This window comes from Nothobranchius furzeri, chromosome 14 (assembly GCF_043380555.1).
Source record: "Nothobranchius furzeri strain GRZ-AD chromosome 14, NfurGRZ-RIMD1, whole genome shotgun sequence".
Classification (NCBI taxonomy): domain Eukaryota; kingdom Metazoa; phylum Chordata; class Actinopteri; order Cyprinodontiformes; family Nothobranchiidae; genus Nothobranchius; species Nothobranchius furzeri.
In genome coordinates this window covers 12,391,315-12,410,101 of record NC_091754.1, presented here as the reverse complement: position 1 = coordinate 12,410,101, position 18,787 = coordinate 12,391,315, and the positions used below count along the sequence as shown (strand labels likewise).

The 18,787-nt window shown below is 44.2% G+C and overlaps 1 protein-coding gene across 22 annotated transcripts in view; it reads right to left on the bottom strand.

Moving 5' to 3' along the window:
* stxbp5l (syntaxin binding protein 5L) overlaps positions 1-9,799 on the bottom strand; it is a 210,037-nt gene extending 200,238 nt beyond the window's left edge. For all 22 annotated transcript variants that reach the window (XM_015966780.3, XM_015966783.3, XM_015966784.3 and 19 more), the window contains exon 1: positions 8,624-9,799. In XM_015966780.3, coding sequence (XP_015822266.1) covers positions 8,624-8,791 — 168 coding nt within the window. In that variant the 5' untranslated portion in view covers positions 8,792-9,799. The remainder of the gene's footprint in view (positions 1-8,623) is intronic.
* Between the last annotated feature and the right edge of the window lie 8,988 nt (positions 9,800-18,787).

Here is an 18,787-nt window from a genome sequence, read left to right as displayed (position 1 = left end):
AAACCAAAGTAGAACTTTTTGGTATAAACTCAACTCGTCGTGTTTGGAGGAAGAAGAATACTGAGTTGCATCCCAAGAACACCATAACTACTGTGAAGCATGGGGGTGGGAACATCATGCTTTGGGGCTGTTTTTCTGCTAAGGGGACAGGACGACTGATCCGTGTTAAGGACAGAATGAATGGGGCCATGGATCGTGAGATTCTGAGCCAAAACCTCCTTCCATCAGTGAGAGCTTTGAAGATGAAACATGGCTGGGTCTTCCGACGTGACAATGATCCCATCACACCGCCCGGGCAACAAAGGAGTGGCTCCGTAAGAAGCATTTGAAAGTCCTGGAGTGGCCTAGCCAGTCTCCAGACCTCAACCTCAGAAAATCTGTGGAGGGAGTTGAAAGTCCGTGTTGCTCGGCGACAGCCCCAAAACATCACTGCTCTCGAGAAGATCTGCATGGAGGAATGGGCCAAAATACCAGCTACTGTGTGTGCAAACCTGGTAAAGACCTACAGTAATCGTTTGACCTCTGTTATTGCCAACAAAGGTTATGTTACAAAGTATTGAGTTGAATTTTTGTTATTGACCAAATACTTATTCATGGATTTTTTTTCGCATTCTGTCTCTCACAGTTGAAGTGTACCTATGATGTAAGTTACTGACCTCTGTCATCATTTTAAGTGGGAGAACTTGCACAATCGGTGGCTGACTAAATACTTTTTTGCCCCACTGTATACATATATGGGGGCAGCAGTAGCTCAACAGGTTGAGCGGGTTGTCCAGTAATCGGAAGGTTGCAGGTTCGATCCCGGCTCCAGACAGAGAATTCTGCTGCTGTGTTCCTTGGGCAAGACACTTAACCCACCTTGCCTGCTGGTGGTGGTCGGAGGGTCCGGTGGCGCCTGTGCTCGGCAGCCTCGCCTCTGTCAGTGCGCCCCAGGGCAGCTGTGGCTACATCGTAGCTCATCCCCACCAGTGTATGAATGTGTGTGTGAATGGATGAATGATACACTGTAGTGTAAAGCGCTTTGGAGTACTTACTCTGAGAGGCGCTATACAAGTGCGGGTCATTTATCATTATATATATATATATATATATATATATATTTAAATATACAGAGAGAGAGAGAGAGTGAGGGTTTTGTCTCCATACGATGTTTAGGCATGGATAAACTAAGCACTGCTGTTGGGGGAGGTGCTAATCTGACTCTAGATATCCACATTGGATGTTGGAGGTGATATTTTCATCCTGCTAGGTAAGATCCGTGACAACATCAAACAGCTGAAAAGGAAACCGGGTCAAGCTAAAGACAGAAAATTCAAGGCGTCTGCAGTATTTAGGTGGAAGAATGGAGTTTCACAGTGTGGTGCACATCAAGAGAAGCGTAGATATTTTTTCTATACATTTTGCTGATGGGATTGGTCCTACGTCCAAACAGCATCCAAACGTGGAGGAAAAAGGCTCTTGACCAGAGGTGGGTGGTATGTAGTAAGTAGCGATACAAATAACCTAAAAGTAAAAATATGAACTTGGAGAAAATGTTACATGGACACTGTGAGTAATTAGAAACTATTTTAGAATAAACATTTAAATATGGTGACTGTTGGGTTTTTATCAACGTCCAAGCGCCCGGTCTGTGTATTTTCAGTTGATAAATAAGGTTTGTTTGTCTAGCATTAGCACCCAGCAGCACTTGCGCAGTGACGTCAACTGTGGTATATGCTGTTGGCACGCACTGGGCTCCATAATAGACAGTGACTGAACCATTAAACACAACATTCTTATTTACGAAGGTCACTGGTGCAAAATAACAACTTTATAAAAATGTGGAACAAAGAGAAACTCTTGGGTTGATCTGCAAACCCAAAAAGACACAAAGAGAATGAATGAATTAATAATATCTCATTTCATACACAACAGTTCTGGTGTTGCAGGTAATCATCCATGCTCTTTGAAGGATAATCACTTATTAAAGGTGATAAAAATGCGTAATGGGATCTAGATGACCTCACAGTGCACTCTGAGAGTTCCCCAATTAAAAACCATTAATAAATTTAAATCTGAGCATGTCAGAGATTAGACATCTATATTCAAAAGCAGATAATTCATACAAATTTGACTCAATGTGATCACAATTGGGGATTTGACCTCCATTAAAGCCAAGTGTTTTGCTCAATCTCACACATCAAATACCATCTACTCTGTGCATTACAGATTTGTGGAGCCATAGATGCTCATTTCTGTTTCTGTCTTTTTTTTCTGAAAACGGATTTGTACAATTAAGTGTGTGCTCACCTGTCGGGGCAAGTTAAATTTCGTCCTTGATTAAAAGTGTATTCAGAGGTCCCGATGAAAACCGTGAGTCATAATTTTCATGGCGACATGAATATTGAAACCAACATTTATTAGAATTCTGCAGACGCTCCAATGAGGAGAGGTTACGGGGTAAGATGGAAGTGACACGCACAACATGAATGAAGTCATTTGGATGAAAAGACTTCAGAGGATGTGAGCGGCAGTCATTAAAGCTGCAAGTGCCAGTCTTGAATTCAGAGTTGCATCCAATTTTCTTTTTTGTTAAAGATCAGACCCACAATTCAAGCTCAGTTTTGGCCGCGATGCTTGGAGACTGGAAGCAAGTCGAGTCTTTTACCAAAACAAACTTTCCTTAGGCATTTTACCAAGACTTCAGTGTCATTTTCCTGTCTTCAGATGTTGAGGGTGAGAGCTGGAATCATTAGCTTTCTTTCCATTACCGGAACTTCAGGGCAGATTTACAGGAACCTTAAAACATGCGCGTCAGGCCGGCAGAACGGCCGTTTTCCGGACCCTCCTTAGTACCTGCTATGGGGTAGGTACGCCAAAAGGCCCAGTGGACTAGCGGAGCGGAACCTCTGGTTATCTCGCGCTGATAGTCATTTCCTACTGAGTTACAATCAAAGTAAACTAAGCACGGATCGCGTTTAAAATCCAACTCCCGACACTGGAAAACACAGCAGAATTCCCCCACAGCTTTTACTAAACTACCAACACTTGAAAAAAGGGGGAAATTCCCCCACAGCTGTTACTAAACTACCAACAGTGGAAAACAAGGGGAAATTCCCCCACAGCAGTTACTAAACTACCAACAGTGGAAAACGGGGGAAATTCCCCCACAGCAGTTACTAAACTACCAACACTGGAAAAAGGGCAGCAATTCCCACCAGCTGTTACTAAACTACCAACAGTGGAAAACAGGGGGAAATTTCACCACAGCTGTTACTAAACCACAAACAGTGGAAAACAGGGGAAATTCCCTCACAGCAGTTACTAAACTACCAACACTGGAAAACAGGAGGAAGTTCCCCCACAGCTTTAACTAAACTACCAACCCTGAAAAAAGGGCAGCAATTTCCCCACAGCTGTTACTAAACTACCAACAGTGGAAAACAGGGGACATTCCCCCACAGCAGTTACTAAACTACCAACACTGGAAAAAAAGTGGGAAATTCTCCCACAGCTGTTACTAAACTACCAACACTGGAAAAAAGGGGAAAATTACCCCACAGCTGTTACTAAACTACCAACACTGGAAAAAAGGGGAAAATTACCCCACAGCTGTTACTAAACTACCAACACTGGAAAAAAGGGGAAAATCCCCCCACAGCTGTTACTAAACTACCAACACTGGAAAAAAGGGGAAAATTACCCCACAGCTGTTATTAAACTACCAACACTGGAAAAAAGTGGGAAATTCCCCCACAGCTGTTACTAAACTACCAACACTGGAAAAAAGGGGAAAATTACCCCACAGCTGTCACTAAACTACCAACACTGAAAAACAAGGGGGAAATTCCCCCACAGCTGTTACTAAACTACCAACAGTGGAAAACAGGGGGGCGTTCCCCCACAGCTGTTAGTAAACTACCAACACTTGAAAAAAGGGGGAAATTCCCCCACAGCAGCTACTAAACTACCAACAGTGGAAAACAGGGGGAAATTCCCCCACAGCTGTGACTAAACTACAAACACTGGAAAAAGGGCAGCAATTCCCACACAGCTGTTACTAAACTACCAACAGTGGAAAACAGGAGGAAATTTCCCCACAGCTGTTACTAAACCACAAACAGTGGAAAACAGGGGAAATTCTCTCACAGCAGTTACTAAACTACCAACACTGGAAAACAGGAGGAAGTTCCCCCACAGCTTTAACTAAACTACCAACCCTGAAAAAAGGGCAGCAATTCCCACACAGCTGTTACTAAACTACCAACAGTGGAAAACAGGGGGAAATTTCCCCACAGCTGTTACTAAACTACCAACAGTGGAAAACAGGGGACATTCCCCCACAGCAGTTACTAAATTACCAACACTGGAAAAGGGAGGTACATTCCCTCACAGCTGTTACTAAACTACCAACACTAGAAAAAAGGGGGAAATTCCCCCACAGCTGTCACTAAACTACCAACACTGGGAAAAAGGGGGGAAATCCCCCACAGCTATTACTAAACTACCAACACTGGAAAAAGGGAAAAATCCCCCAAAAAAAGTTACTAAACTACCAACAGTGGAAAACAGGGGGGAAATCCCCCCACAGCTGTCAGTAAAATGCTAACACTGGAAAACAAGGAATTCCACCACAGCTGTTAGCAAACTATCAACATTTTTTTAACTGTGTCCTGTCTGGCTGTGAAGCAAACAGAATTGATGTCTGAATGCTGGTGACAAGCTTTCCACTAAAATAAACAATAATGAACAAGAATCTGCTTCTAGACCTGCTGAAAGAGAAAAAAGCAAATAAAAACATGGGACACAACAACAATGCAACAAGATCAAGCTATCACTGCGTCAACTTGATGAGGAAATATATAATCAACCTTGTTTAACTGAACAATCACACGATAATAAATCACAGTGCATTTAGTGCCCACCATAGCCTTCAGACTTGTGTTGAAAATGCCCAAGTCCATACTTATGAGAGCACCATGTGAGCACCTGTGTGTGTACACATGCTTGTTTATGTAAGGTTTCTCTATAGGAGCGTCCAATAGAGAATGTGAGGGGCCACAGATCTGCCCCCTAGAGATGTGCAGGAGACTGAGGGAGCTCCAAGTCACCAGAGATCCAGGAGTTGCCCCAGAGCACAAGAACTCCAGGGAGACTGCGACCAAAAAAGCCCCCGCCCCCCTCGAGAGGCACAGAGGATAACCCCGGGGGGCCACAACCAGCAGCCGGGAGATATCGGCGGCCAGCCCTCAGGCCCGCCCACAGCCTCCCACCCCCTGGATGGCCGAGCCCGGGACCCAATGACCCGGGACCCATGGGGCGACCACCCCCGCCGGGGACCCAGCAGAGCCCAGGGACCCAGACTCCACCAGGCAGCCACCGGGACTGGTCAGGCAGATGCCAAAAATCTTAAACTCCCTGACGCGGGAGCCACGACCCAGGCAGACCAAGGCACTGCACTCCACACCAGGTGTGGCAGGGAGAGGGGAGATGAAGATCTATATCTCCGAAAGAAGTCCCAGGAGAAGGGAGGAGTAAAGGCCCCACCTGACATCACACACAAACTATCAACATTTGAAAAAAGGGGGAAATCCCCCCACAGCTGTTAGTAAACTACCAACACTGGAAAAAAGGGGGGAAATCCCCCACAACTGTAAGTAAACTACCAAAACAGGAAAAAGGGGGAAATTTCCCCACAGCTGTTATTAAACTACCAACACTGGAAAACAGGGGGAGTCCTCCACAGCTGTTATTAAACTACCAACACTGGAAAACAAGGAGTAAATTTCCCCACAGCTGTTATTAAACTACTAACACTGGAAAACAGGGGAAATTCCCCCACAGCTGTAAGTAAACTACCAACACTGGAAAACAAGGAGTAAATTTCCCCACAGCTGTTATTAAACTACCAACACTGGAAAACAAGGAGTAAATTTCCCCACAGCTGTTATTAAACTACCAACACTGGAAAACAAGGGGGAAATTCCCCCACAGCTGTTAAACTACCAACACTGGAAAAAAAAGGGGGAAGTTCCTCCACATACTTAATTATTGGGCCTTTGTTGAATCTCAGAGCACCGTAAAAAACAACAGTTCTTCTGGTAATTGAACACCACATTTTACATCACACAGCTGCTCTCATCCTATGAATGGATTAAATTATGATGTACTTCGATAGAATGAATTAATAGATTAAACACTTGTAATGTTTATATTGTTACTGTGGACGCTTTTTAGCACTGATTGGTGACATCAGTGGATGTCTAACGCTGTTGGCTAATGATGAACAGCACTCAATTCAATTTGTATGGGGCTCTAGGGGATGGGAGACTGGCTAAGTCGATCACTTTTATGGATTTCTAAAAATTTATAAAATCATGATTCTTTAAAGCGGATACTCTGCATTGCTGCTTTAGTAATCAGTAGCCTTGATGTCATTCTGTTTCACCGTCTGGATTTTATTTTCACAAACACAACATACAGAATATCGGTGGCTTTAATGTCTTGTAAAACCTGATTTGGACAAATTAAAACGCATCTAAAATTACTGCTATGATGAGGCTTGTGTGGAACTTCAGTTTTGTCTCCAAAAGCAACAAATCGGCGTACAGCGTTCGAGTTCCTGGTCCTCTCTCCAACCCCAACGCAAAATTAACTCATTTTACTCTTAATGGAAATCAATTTATAGATTCAGTGAAACTTCTACGTGCGTCGCATCTCCTTTTATTTTATTCTTCACTGAAATTGAGATTTCACTCCAAGCTTGTTTCAGCATCGTGTCTGTTACCCTCCAACAGTACTTCTCGGAATAAAAGGTAAACAAGACTTCATCTACTTTTTATGCATCTTCCCACACTGCACCATGTGAACAGAAGTCATGACTAAAGAAGACTGCCAAACACCCCCACATATCCTGCACCGGCCGACGGAGTTGCATCGCTACCAGAAAGTGCATCTCGTCCAATTATTTTAGGGGTTCTGGATCTACAGGTACATTCAGACTTCTGCATGAAATCTCTATATAAACAATTAAAACTTTTTTTTTGTTTAATTAAATCCTCAAAATTTTAGAGACCATCCGTTCTGAATTTAGATAAATCAGTTCAACCCAAGCAATGACTCAGATCATTCTAATAGTTTGTTGGAACACAAATTCCCATTTAAACTAAAGAGGAGCTACCTGTTCCAGCTTTGTTCTAGCTATGCTGGAAGCAGGTTTATTTCAATCCCTGTGATGGGAGATAAAGGTCAGGGAAGACAGGATTCTGCTCATTATTCAGTTCTCATAGGTTTGTGCAAGTGCGTGTCTGCACAACCTCCTTCCCAGCATGGCGTGAGACAGCAGAATCCTCATTAGATGACGAAAGATTTAAAAAAGGCTTTTTTTGCACAATCATTATCTAGTCGTAGTAAAGGCAATTTGTTTAAAGTTACAATGTTGATTTTTTTGTTTTTTGGCAGAAACAGTTTAATTAAAATGTGATAAATCTATTTTACGTTCTTAAATGTGACGCCAGTCTCACACAAGGCCTTTCAGCCTCATCTGCAGACACAAACAAACCCACTAGTGCCGGTATTGTTGCTCCCTTGTGTTCCCCGTAGCTGTCATGAAAAAGGGAAGAAGGAAGCTGACCTGCACAGACCCAAGTCAAAACAGAGCACGTAGCTGGGAGGGAAGTGAATTTCTACATTTTCTCAGGAGAAGTTCCATCACTCCGATCTGAGTCACACACACTTCCAGGAAGCGGCTTTCCAGCTTGGGGCCAGGCAACAAGGCTGCTCCATTCTAGCACATTCTCCTGCTTGCTATATGGAGCTCTGCAGCATCCTTCTCAGCTTGTGAATCAGCCTCCCTCCTCAGCCTCCTCCAGCCCACTCCCTCCCCGACCAGTTTTACTCTGCCCAGTAATAACAGAGCTCTGCAAAACAACCCTGTTTCGCAGCTCCTCAATGAATTATTAAAAGCCTTGTCCACGATTTATCCCCGTTTCTGTAAGAGTAAATAAACAAAGACAGCTAAATGCATGCAGAAAACTGGCTGCTACGGGAGGCAGTAGACGCTATAAATACCCCCACCCATGCATTCAGCTCCCCTCCCTCTCGTCTCCCTCCTTCCCAGAGAAAAGCGCATCAGCCAGGACAGCACTGCAGGCCCCTCCGCTGGATTGATGCGCCTTGTTTTTTATTCAAGGGAGGGACACCAGTTATGTCATCGCTGCTACACCATTCGTGCTTGCTCGCTGATGCAATGGGGACGAGGCTACTGACTGACTTCCTTTTGGTTGCTCTGTAGCACATGTGTGTGCAGCATGCTGGTGTTGGCGCACAGGAAGCGTGCTGCAAAGACAGATGCGAATAACCCAAATCACACACTCAGTTTCACGGGGCATGCCCATAAACGGATCTTTGGTTTGCGCAGAGATGAATGAATGGAGCTGTCCTTGGTGCTGAACTTTCCGCAGAAGACTCAAGGCCAGGGGATCAGGCGAAGCTGCACAGCTCTAAATTAACCCTAACTTTTGGAGGCGATGCTTGCGTAAATTACGCGTCCTGGCGTCGTTATGCTCACAAAAACTGCTTTTTTATTTAAAAAATGCATAACTTAGATTAATGTTCCTCGCTGCAGCTAAACACGGCTACCCACCTTACACAGCTGAAAGTTGTCCGACGTTAGCGTCTCTTGCACGTCAATTTCTCTGGGAGTCGGTGCCGCGGTGGGAGTCCCGGCCGCGCTGCCGCACGACGGAGACCCAATAGTCCCCCCCGGAGAGGAGGTGGTCAAACCGTCCAACACCTTCCGAAACTTCTTCATCCTTCAACCCGTCCCGTTTGTTGCTTCAGGTTTCGAGGAGCGAGAGGAGGGGAGAACAGGTCAGCTCTCTTTGTTTTTCCCAGTGTTCACTTATAGATGCGAGCGGGAGTTCAGACAACGTGGCTTCCCGTAGCAGCGGGATAAACGGGACACCTCTTTGTCTCTTAGGTGCAATTTAAGAAGTTGATAATGCACCACATCTTGATTTCTCTGTTGTCCATGTAGAAAAACGCACCCGGAAATTATGATTTCAGCCAACGTTGCAGATGCAAGTCGTTTATCTCATTTCAGAGCTTGCACCATGCTCGGACTACCCAACTTCATCTTCCTAAAGTACAATCCACTCCAGAGCTTCAGCAAAAATCCCGCACCTGGACATAATCGCGCAGAGGAGAAGTGTTTAAGGGAAACAAGTAAAGAAGAAAACTTGGAGAAGGTCAGTCTACTCTCTTCCCCCCGCCTTCAGAGAAGAAGCACTTCCACAACACGCTGGTTGCCAACACAGGAGGACGGAGACGCAGAGGCAATGCAGTTAAAAAAGGAGGTTGGACTTCTCAGTCAGGCCACAAAACGAGACAAGTCAAGCATCAAGGAGGTGGAGGAGGAGGTGGAGACGGAGACGTTTCGTCTTCTTCCTGCTCTGAACCCGGGGTAAATCCCCAGATCGTTTTGCTTTCTTTTAAAGCGACCCGGTCGCGTTTGAGCGTGGCCTCCCTGCAGCGCGGACACGAGTGACTGGAGCTGTCCGCGGTGCTGAAGAAGAAAACCAAATCAAACCAGAAGCGCGCCCCGCCCCTCCACCCACCACCTTCTGCTCGGTGATTGGTTACAAAGCCCTAAACCGGTGAAACAACGTGATTAACGCAGGAAACAAGCCGCAGAAAGGACTAATTCAGCTTGATCTAAAATAAAAATCTATTTATGTGGGGGAATCCTGTAAGAAGTCATTTTTAGACTACTCCGAGGAAACAGAACACTGTAAATATAGATGATTCAAGTATTTTGTTGATTTTCATGTTACTTTGTCAGATCTGTATTTTTAGGTCATTATGTTTCTAATCTGCTGCATCATCTAACTTTCCATTACATTTTTACTTGTTTTTCTCGATTTTGATTTGAATTTGCAGATATGTGTTATAAAATTGTCCGTTTAGCCTTAAAACTTAAAACCCTTTCATCCGCTCAGAACTACATCTGGTTTTTAAAGGTGTGGACCACTTGTTTAAAAATAAATGCCTCTGCAGTGGTCTCTAGGTCACGTTTAAGGTCAAGGTCACGTTCATTTCTAAAGCACACCTATTGTTGCTTCCTCAACCCAAAGTGCTGTACAACACACAAGATAACATAGCAAGAAAGTATAACTAAAAACCATAAAACCATAATAATCAGCAAGTTAGGATAAAAACAACATTACATCACAAAATTATAAAATAAATAACAACGAGAATGAATGACAATGGCAAAAATTAAATCATCCTACATAAAAGCCAGGTTGAAGAAATGAGTTTTAAGCAAGGACTTAAATACATCCAGATTTGGAGAGGTCCTGATCTGCAGAGGTAGGCTGTTCCAGAGTGTAGGGCCCAACCGCAAATACCTGGCAGGAGTGTAGGGTGGCAATAAATCATCTAAAAAGGGGCCAGACCATAAAGTGATTTATAAACAAAAAGCAACAATTTAAACTGAATCCTGTAGTGCACTGGCAGCCAGTGAAGGGAAGCAAGCACTGGAGAGATATGGTCATGCTTCCTTGTACCTGTTAAAAGGTGGGCTGCTGCATTTTGAACCAGTTGCAAGCGGTTTAAGGAGGAATGCCCTAATCCATAATACAGGGAATTGCAGTAGTCTAGTCGACAGGAGACAAAGAGATGAATAACATGTTCAAAGACAGTTTCCATCAAATAGCACTTAACCTTTGCAAGTTGCCTCAAGTGATAAAAACCGGACTGGACCACTGCACTTATCTGTCTGTCCAATTTAAACGAACCATCCATAAAAAAACAGGTTTTTCCACGTAAGGCTTTACAAAATCCAAAAAAGAACCAGGTGGGCTCACTGCACCCTTTAACAGGTCTCCACTGCCAAACACTAAAATCTCTGTCTTCAGGTCATTCGATTTCATAAAATTAATTGACATCCATTGCTTCAAATCATCTAAGCAGGCCATTAAGGAAACAGCTGAATCTGGGATGAGTGGGAGATATATCTGAAGGTCATCATCATCAAAGCAATGAAAAGAAATGTTGTGTCCAGCAAAGATGGAGAACAATGGTAGAATATACAGTGAGAAAAGTGTTGGCCCTAAAATGGAACCTTGTGGAACACCACAAGTCACAGGTGCTGGTGGGGATGTAAAAGTTCCCAAGTTCACAGAAAAGGACCTGTCCTGTAGATAAGACTAAAACCAGTCAAGCACTGTGCCCCTCATACCAACACACGACTCTAATCAAGACAACAGAATATCATGATCAATGGTGACAAAAGCAGCAGATAAGTCTGGCAGCATTAAAGCAGCTGAGTTGCCAGAATCAGTGATCATTAATAAGTCATTCACCACTCGTAGAAGTGCACTTTCAGTGCTATGCCATGCTTTAAAGCCCAACTGAAATTTGTCTGAAATGTGATGTATAGACAAATAATCCTGTAGTTGTGCATGAACAACTTTCTCCAGAACTTTTGATAAGAAACTAAGTTTGGAAATAGGTCTAAAATTAGATAGACATGTTGCATCTAGGCTTGGTTTCTTTAAAAGGGGATTCACTTTATCCTGTTTAAAACACAGTGGAACACACCCTGAGAAAAGAGAACAGTTGATTAATCTGTGCACAACAGAAGCAATCCAGTCAAAGGCCTGCTTAAACATACTCTAGTGGGAATGGACGCCTTGCAAGTCTTACTCTGGGGAAGAAAAACACTGGTGAACCATTTCCAGGAACTAGAAGTGAGCCACATCACAGCTGAGCTTAAGACATCAGGTTTTGGAGTCCTATGATATTTGGACATCTCGCCTCGGATTGGAAAACAGTAACGCGATTTACCACTGACTTGCAAAGATGATGTTTTACTTTACTAAATTTATATTTCACGACCTCAGTCACCCAAGGTGACAAAGTCAGAATAAGCAAATTATGAAAAGATGATTTTTTTTTTGCTGAAGCATCATCATTTTCAAATAAATAGATGAAATAAATGCATTAACTCCCAAAATATTAAAAGTGAAACAAAAAGCAAATCGCCTAAGACCTTTGCTTATTTCGTACTATTCTGTCTCATTATTTGAATGTAATCATGCTGGCAAAGACACAAACAGCTGAGCATGTGGTAGTGGTGATACACCTTTTCTCAAGCTTGGAAAAAGAAAAAACTGTTCAAGATCAGGGGTGTTGCATAAGCACTTACATCACCAGCCGCTGCCTCCTGGCCGTACGTGATATAGTCAGAGCATGGCGCACGTGGGCAGCCTCTCCTGTTTTCTAAATAAAAATTTAAAAAGTCATTTAAAGAGGTTGAAATTGCAGCACAGTCAGCATATGTCTGCACAAAAACAACATGAGGGTAAGTGACGTCAACACTGGTTTGATTTTTTTACACCAAATGTGCAATTAAATGCCATTAAAAATAAACCTTTGTAACTTCTTACATAGAATAAACAATAATTTGAGTTTTATGAGATAAAGAAAAAATTGTGGAATAATTTATCCATAATTTTCAGCTGACGTAGCTCATTGGTTTACTTGAGATAAGCCACTAAACCAAATTATACTAATTTAAAAGACACTTTTAAGTCTGAAATGACTGTGCTCTAATCTATGTTTTAGCTCAATTTCCACAAAAAGCTGCAAATGAGGACTGTCATGTGGTGGTATCAGAGGGCCCAAGGTGCAGGTGCGAACTCTAGGCAGGTAACTTAATTTTTTTAATAAGATAAAGAATAAAAACGTAGAAACAGAGAAAAACAGGACGAGACTAGGGTGGTTATATTGGACAACAGGAGTGAATGAAACCAGGATGTATAAATACACAAGGAAGTGATTACTAATCAGGGACAGGTGAGTTAATGGGAAACAGGTGTGCATGATAAGTGATGGAACAAACAGACTCAAGGGGACCCAAAACATAAGGAAAATACAATATCCTAAAGCAGGGGTGTCAAACTCAGTTTTGCTCAGGGGCCACAATGAGGAAAATCTAGTTCCAAGTGGGCCAGACCAGTAAACTTAAAGTATGTATAAATTAAAAACTGCTTTAAATTGTTTTCTTTGTTTTAATACGATCAACACAAAACAAAGCTGGAGCCTGAGGAGAAGGTATCCAAAATAGTTTGAGCACAACATCAATATTAATAATAAAACACCTGAAGTGTATTTGAAAATGTGAAATACAAAACAAAAAACCCAGACTATTCCTCAGTAATTCAAATAACTGATTCACAGATCACATGGCTATATCAGGTCTAGTCCACACGTAGCCGGTTTTTAAAAAACGAATATCCGCCCCTCCAAAAACTTGCATCCACACCACCTCATTTAAAAAAACTCTGTCCACACGTACCCGGATAAATACGTTGTTAAGGACATGCCAGACCTGTAGGCGGCAGTACTTCCCCCGTTCTTAACCTCGTCCTTCGTCTGTGGTCTTCCACAAGGAGCAGTAATTCCGCTTGCAAAAACAAACAAGCTAAAAGCGCTTGGACAATTGATAAAGCGAGCGCAGCTCTGATGGCATCCATACTGTCGGCTAGTGTAAACACAGGTCGCACACGTGATGTCAGCATTTTTTGTCGCGGAAAGTGACGTTGCGGACCTTAAAACTCCGGTTTTGTCTGTCCACACGCAGACACCCAAAACGGAGAAAACGCAGATCTTCACTTTGGCCGGAGTTTTTAAAAAGATCCGTTTTCGTGTGAAAAAACTCCGTTTTCGTGTGGATGACAGGCCAAAACGTAGAAAAATATCTACGTTTTGGCAGATCCCCGGCTACGTGTGGACAGGGCCTGAGTTTCATGCATGTCTTTGACTCCTGATTCCTGAAATCGTTTAGCTTTCACCAGCAGTTTAATTGAAAAATGAAAGCTTATTTTCAGACTTTACATCGTAAAGTCAGAAAATAAGATTTACACAATCATCTCGCGGGCCGGATTTAAACTGTGTGCGGGCCTGATCCGGCCCGCGGGCCGCATATTTGACACCCCTGCCCTAAAGAAAACGAGATCAAACAAGAAAAAAAATTATCAGCTGTAAGATAATGAAAAACCTTAATTTGTGAATATTTTATACATAATTACATAAAAAGTTTAATTAAAATCAAGTTCTTTGAATTCTTTATACCTCATGTAGAAAGTTGCAGCAGAGGGTGGTATCAGATGTTTTATGCAAACTGGCTATGCCTTAAATTAGGAACGTTTTGTTTTGTATGGAAAAAAATTAAAACCGACCTTGTTTTATTGATCTCATGTGAAAGTTGGACACACTAAAGTCTCTAAAGAGCTCAGACATATTCACAATCAGACCAACTTTTAACAAAAATCGCATATTTACTCCTGCAAAGACTCAGCATCAAAGAGCATTTCTAGTAGGATTCAGATCCGTCCAAATACATGCCTAAGGTGTGTTTCTAGCATGTGGCGCGACGGCATGCGTGTTTACGACACCTGAAGTAATGGAAAATGATACCATCTGAGCTGGACTGCAGAACACAAACACATGCAGAGATTTGTTTTGGATGCAGCGTGGTAATTAGGCTGCCTGCTAATTAAGGGTCGGAAATAATTTGCAGCCTTCACTGAAGATTTAACAAACAAACAAAACAAAAAAACAACCAAACAGAAGCAATTTGTGGTATTTTGAATGAGGACAGCATCACTGAGGGCTGTTGACGCATTTATGAAAACGTCCTTTCCAACACTTCCTGTTGTGTCTCTTTGCAACTCGAGATTTGGTGGATTTCAGGAAGCATGATAGGATACCTGTAGACCCTTTCGGATAATTATAACTCTAACTATTGGGGAAAAGAGCCGGACTGAACAACAATTCCATGCTCGACTTCTCTATCATGGGGAATATCGCTCCCTGTATTAAGCCGGCTTCACCTCAGAGATGATTTGTCGAGGTCGATTAATTTTGAGCAGTCGATATAATTAAAAGTTCGTCCAAGAAATTTCAGCTTTAACGGAAAGTCTGCACACACACACACACAGACACACACGCGCACACACACACACACACGCGCGCGCGCACACACACACACACACACACACACTTTGACGGCCTTACTGATCGCATACGACAGGTAACTTTGATCAAAAACTGGGCAGTTTTATATTTCATTAGTTTCACCTGTGACCTCACTAATCAATCACTGCCATTGTATACAACGGCGTGATTTCATTCTTTTTGATGATGTTGCCTAGCAACCGGAGTGATTAAGCAAGCCATATTTGATTGGGCTACTTCCAATTATAAAATCCCCCTAAAAACCCTAAACCGACATTGTATCTGTGTCATTCATTTCAAATCCGATATCACTGTGCTGCTGAAGATGTTGCCTAGCAACCGGGGAATTGTAAACCAAACGAATGGATTATAAAAATAAATAAATCCTTAGCAAGTGAGAAAAACCTTGACTCTGCCTTTCTTCAGGTCACAAAGACAACGGCAGCTAAAGTTTGACGCTCTTGCTTCAGCATATTTAGGATAAATTAGAAATTAGCTGTTAGTTTTTGATAAATTCACTGCAATAATACTAAAATTAATCAGTATCACATTTATTTAGTATTGATTTGCCTGCAAAACATGATCAATGAAAGCTGTGCAAATATAAACATCAGTTTTCAAATCAGCCTTAATTGAAGTTCTTTTACTGTAGTTCTTATTTTTTGCTTCCTGAAACATTTCTGAATGTTTTACTGCCTGAATCTTTCTGTTGGAAGCATGAAATCACTGGTGCAGTCTTTAATTTTTTTCGAAGAGAGAATAGTTGAGTTAAAACTGAATTGGAGGTGGTAGTGCTCCACTGCCACTGAGAACTACATCTCCCAGAAAGCAACGGTAAAAATGGCCACTGATTGGTGATGAAAAGCACCTGTGCAGGAATGATGGTGGCTCTGTTCTCAGTCAAACAAGAATAAACAAGCAAGCAAGCTCTGCTCATGCGTTGACTCTAAAGATGCCAATGGTTGGTGAACATTACTTTGAGAACAGAGCCTCCACCATTCCTGCACAGGTGCTTTTCATCACCAACCAGAGCACCACCAAATCCAGTTGTTCAGATTTAACTCAACATTTGCCATCTTCATTTCCTTCTGAGTCCACAGCTTTTCTGGTTTGAAGCCCTTTGTTTTCCAGATTGATTATCAACTGCCTTGAGCTTCTCCCTATTCCCCTTTAAAGATGGATCTCTATCCTCTAAATAAGACATTTTTATTTTGTATTTGATTTTAATTTGTTTGAATGGTCTGAAGTGAATAAATAAAAATAAAACCATTAAGTTCCACTCTTGTTACACTCCAAAGGGACACTTTGTTTTCACTTACCAATCATTATTTTTCCAGTTTAGAGATTACTGTTGGCTCATCAGGTTGATAACCTTCAAAGCACAGAGACAAATGTTAAAGCATCACATCATATATTATACAATATTTCCAAACAAAGAATTTCCTAAACTACAAGTATGAATGAACCACTAAAATTCACTTAATGAATCAATGTTTTTAACTCAAATAAATGGGAATAAATTAAAGCATCAAGTGTATCAAAGAAGACAAATCAAATGCCTACATGACTGACAACACTTGTCATTTTTAACTTTGTATACAAACCTTTTGCTTATACTTATAACGGAAGTTACGGTGTAACTATGGTTCTGTGAGTTCCTGGATGACTGCCAGTGGCAGTAAACAGAGTGGATGTATCTCCTCGCGCTCTGCGCAGGTCGAGTACTAATGTAAACAAAGTCACGTACGTGACACGTAGCGCACCTGGTCGCGAGTCTATAAATTACGCGCCGATAGCTACGTTCGGGTCTCCCGGGATCTTCTCGCCCAAGAAGTTCCGAATGACCCCTGTGACTGGCAGTCATCCAGGAACTCACAGAACCATAGTTACACCGTAACTGCCGTTCTGTTTCGTTCCCTCCTGACTGCCAGTGGCAGTAAACAGAGTGGATGGCTTATGCCAGAAGTGTCACGAGGAACATAAAACTCACCGTCACTCAGGAGGTAGCCACCAGAGGCAGCACCGCCGAAGCGAGCGCGGACCCGCGGCCAACGTTGAGGCGGTAGAAGCGTGCAAACGTGCACGGAGTTGCCCAGGACGCCGCAGCACAGACGTCCGCCAGTGGCACGCCTCTCATCGCCGCCCAGGATGTAGCATCACTCCTGGTGGAATGGCACACGATCCCAGGCCATAGCAATGGCATCCACGGCCCAATGCGACAGCCTCTGCTTCGAAAGGGCCCGACCCCTGTTCACACCTCCGTGACAGACAAACAGCTGGTTCGACTGCCGGACAGTGTTTGTGGCCACAATATAGAGCTGCAGTGCCCGGACCGGGCACAGCAAATTCGCCTGCCGTTGTTCCTCCGAATGAAATGGGGGAGGGAAATACGCCCCCAGCTTGATTGCAGCATTCACGTAGCCAGCGGGCAGAACCTTGGGAAGAAAGGCAACGTTGGGCCACAGCATCACCCCCGACCCATCTGCCTTCCACCGCAGGCAGGCGGGGCTGATGTCCAGTGCGTGCAGCTCACTGACCCGTTTAGCTGACGTCACTGCCAAGAGAAAGGCGGTTTTCACAGACACCACTGCCAATGGGGCGGTAGTCATCGGCTCAAAGGGTGTCCCACACAGGGCCTGCAGGACCAGGGGAAGGTCCCAAGCAGGTGCCGGTCTGCACAAGGCAGGACGCAACCTTCTCACACCCCGCAGAAACTGGGTCACCAAACAGTGACCCCCAATGCTCCTGCCATCCACCAAGAGATGGTTGGCCGAAATAGCTGCCAGGTGTACCTTAAGGGTCGAGGCGGCCCGGCCCTTGTCAAACAGGTGTCGGAGGTACCGCAGAACCTCATGCAGGGAACAAGAACCAGGGTCCACGTCCCTGCCGGAACACCAGGTAGAGAACCGCTGCCAACAGCGAGCGTACGTGGCCCTTGTAGACGGAGCCCTGGCACTATCCAGCACCTGCTGGATGGAGGGCTCCAAGCCGACTGGGGGCTGCCTGCCCCTTTCAATGGCCACACCGTGAGCCGAAGATGATCTGGGGAAGGATGCCAAATCCTCCCCTCCATCTGAGACAGGAGGTCTCGTCTCGCCGGCAACCGCCACGGCTCTCCGTTCAGCAGACTGAGAAGCAGTGGAAACCAGATCCTCATGGGCCAGTCTGGCGCCACCAGAAGGGCCTCGTGTGACGAGTCCCTCACCCGATGGAGGGTTGGTAAGATCAACGGAGAAGGCAGGAAAGCGTACAGCCGAACCAAAGGCCAGGCATTGGCGAGGGCGTCCATCCCCAGAGGGGCGTCGGCCTCTGCCAGGGAGAACCACAGAGGGCAATGTGTGCTGCTCCTCGAGGCAAACATATCCACCTGGGCCTCTCCAAACTGATGCCACACCCTCTGCACCACCTGAGGGTGCAACCTCCATTCCTCCGGGGGAAGACCCCGCCGGGACAGGCAATCCGCCACCGAGTTCCTCCACCCCGGAAGGTGCAGCGCCCTGATGGAGGCCAAGCGAGGGTAAGCCCATGTCAGCAGCGTCTGAGCCTCCCTCAATGATCGCAATGACCTGGTGCCCCCCTGATGGTTTATGTGGAACACCGCCGAGGTGCTGTCCATTCGGATGAGCACGTGCTTGCCCCGCAGAAAGGGCAAGAAGCGCCTCAGCGCCAAGTAGACGGTCTTCAATTATAGGACATTGATGTGAAGCCGTGCCTGACGGGGGCTCCACAACCCCCGGACCGACCTGCACTGTCAATGCGCCCCCCACCCCCGGGGTGACGCATC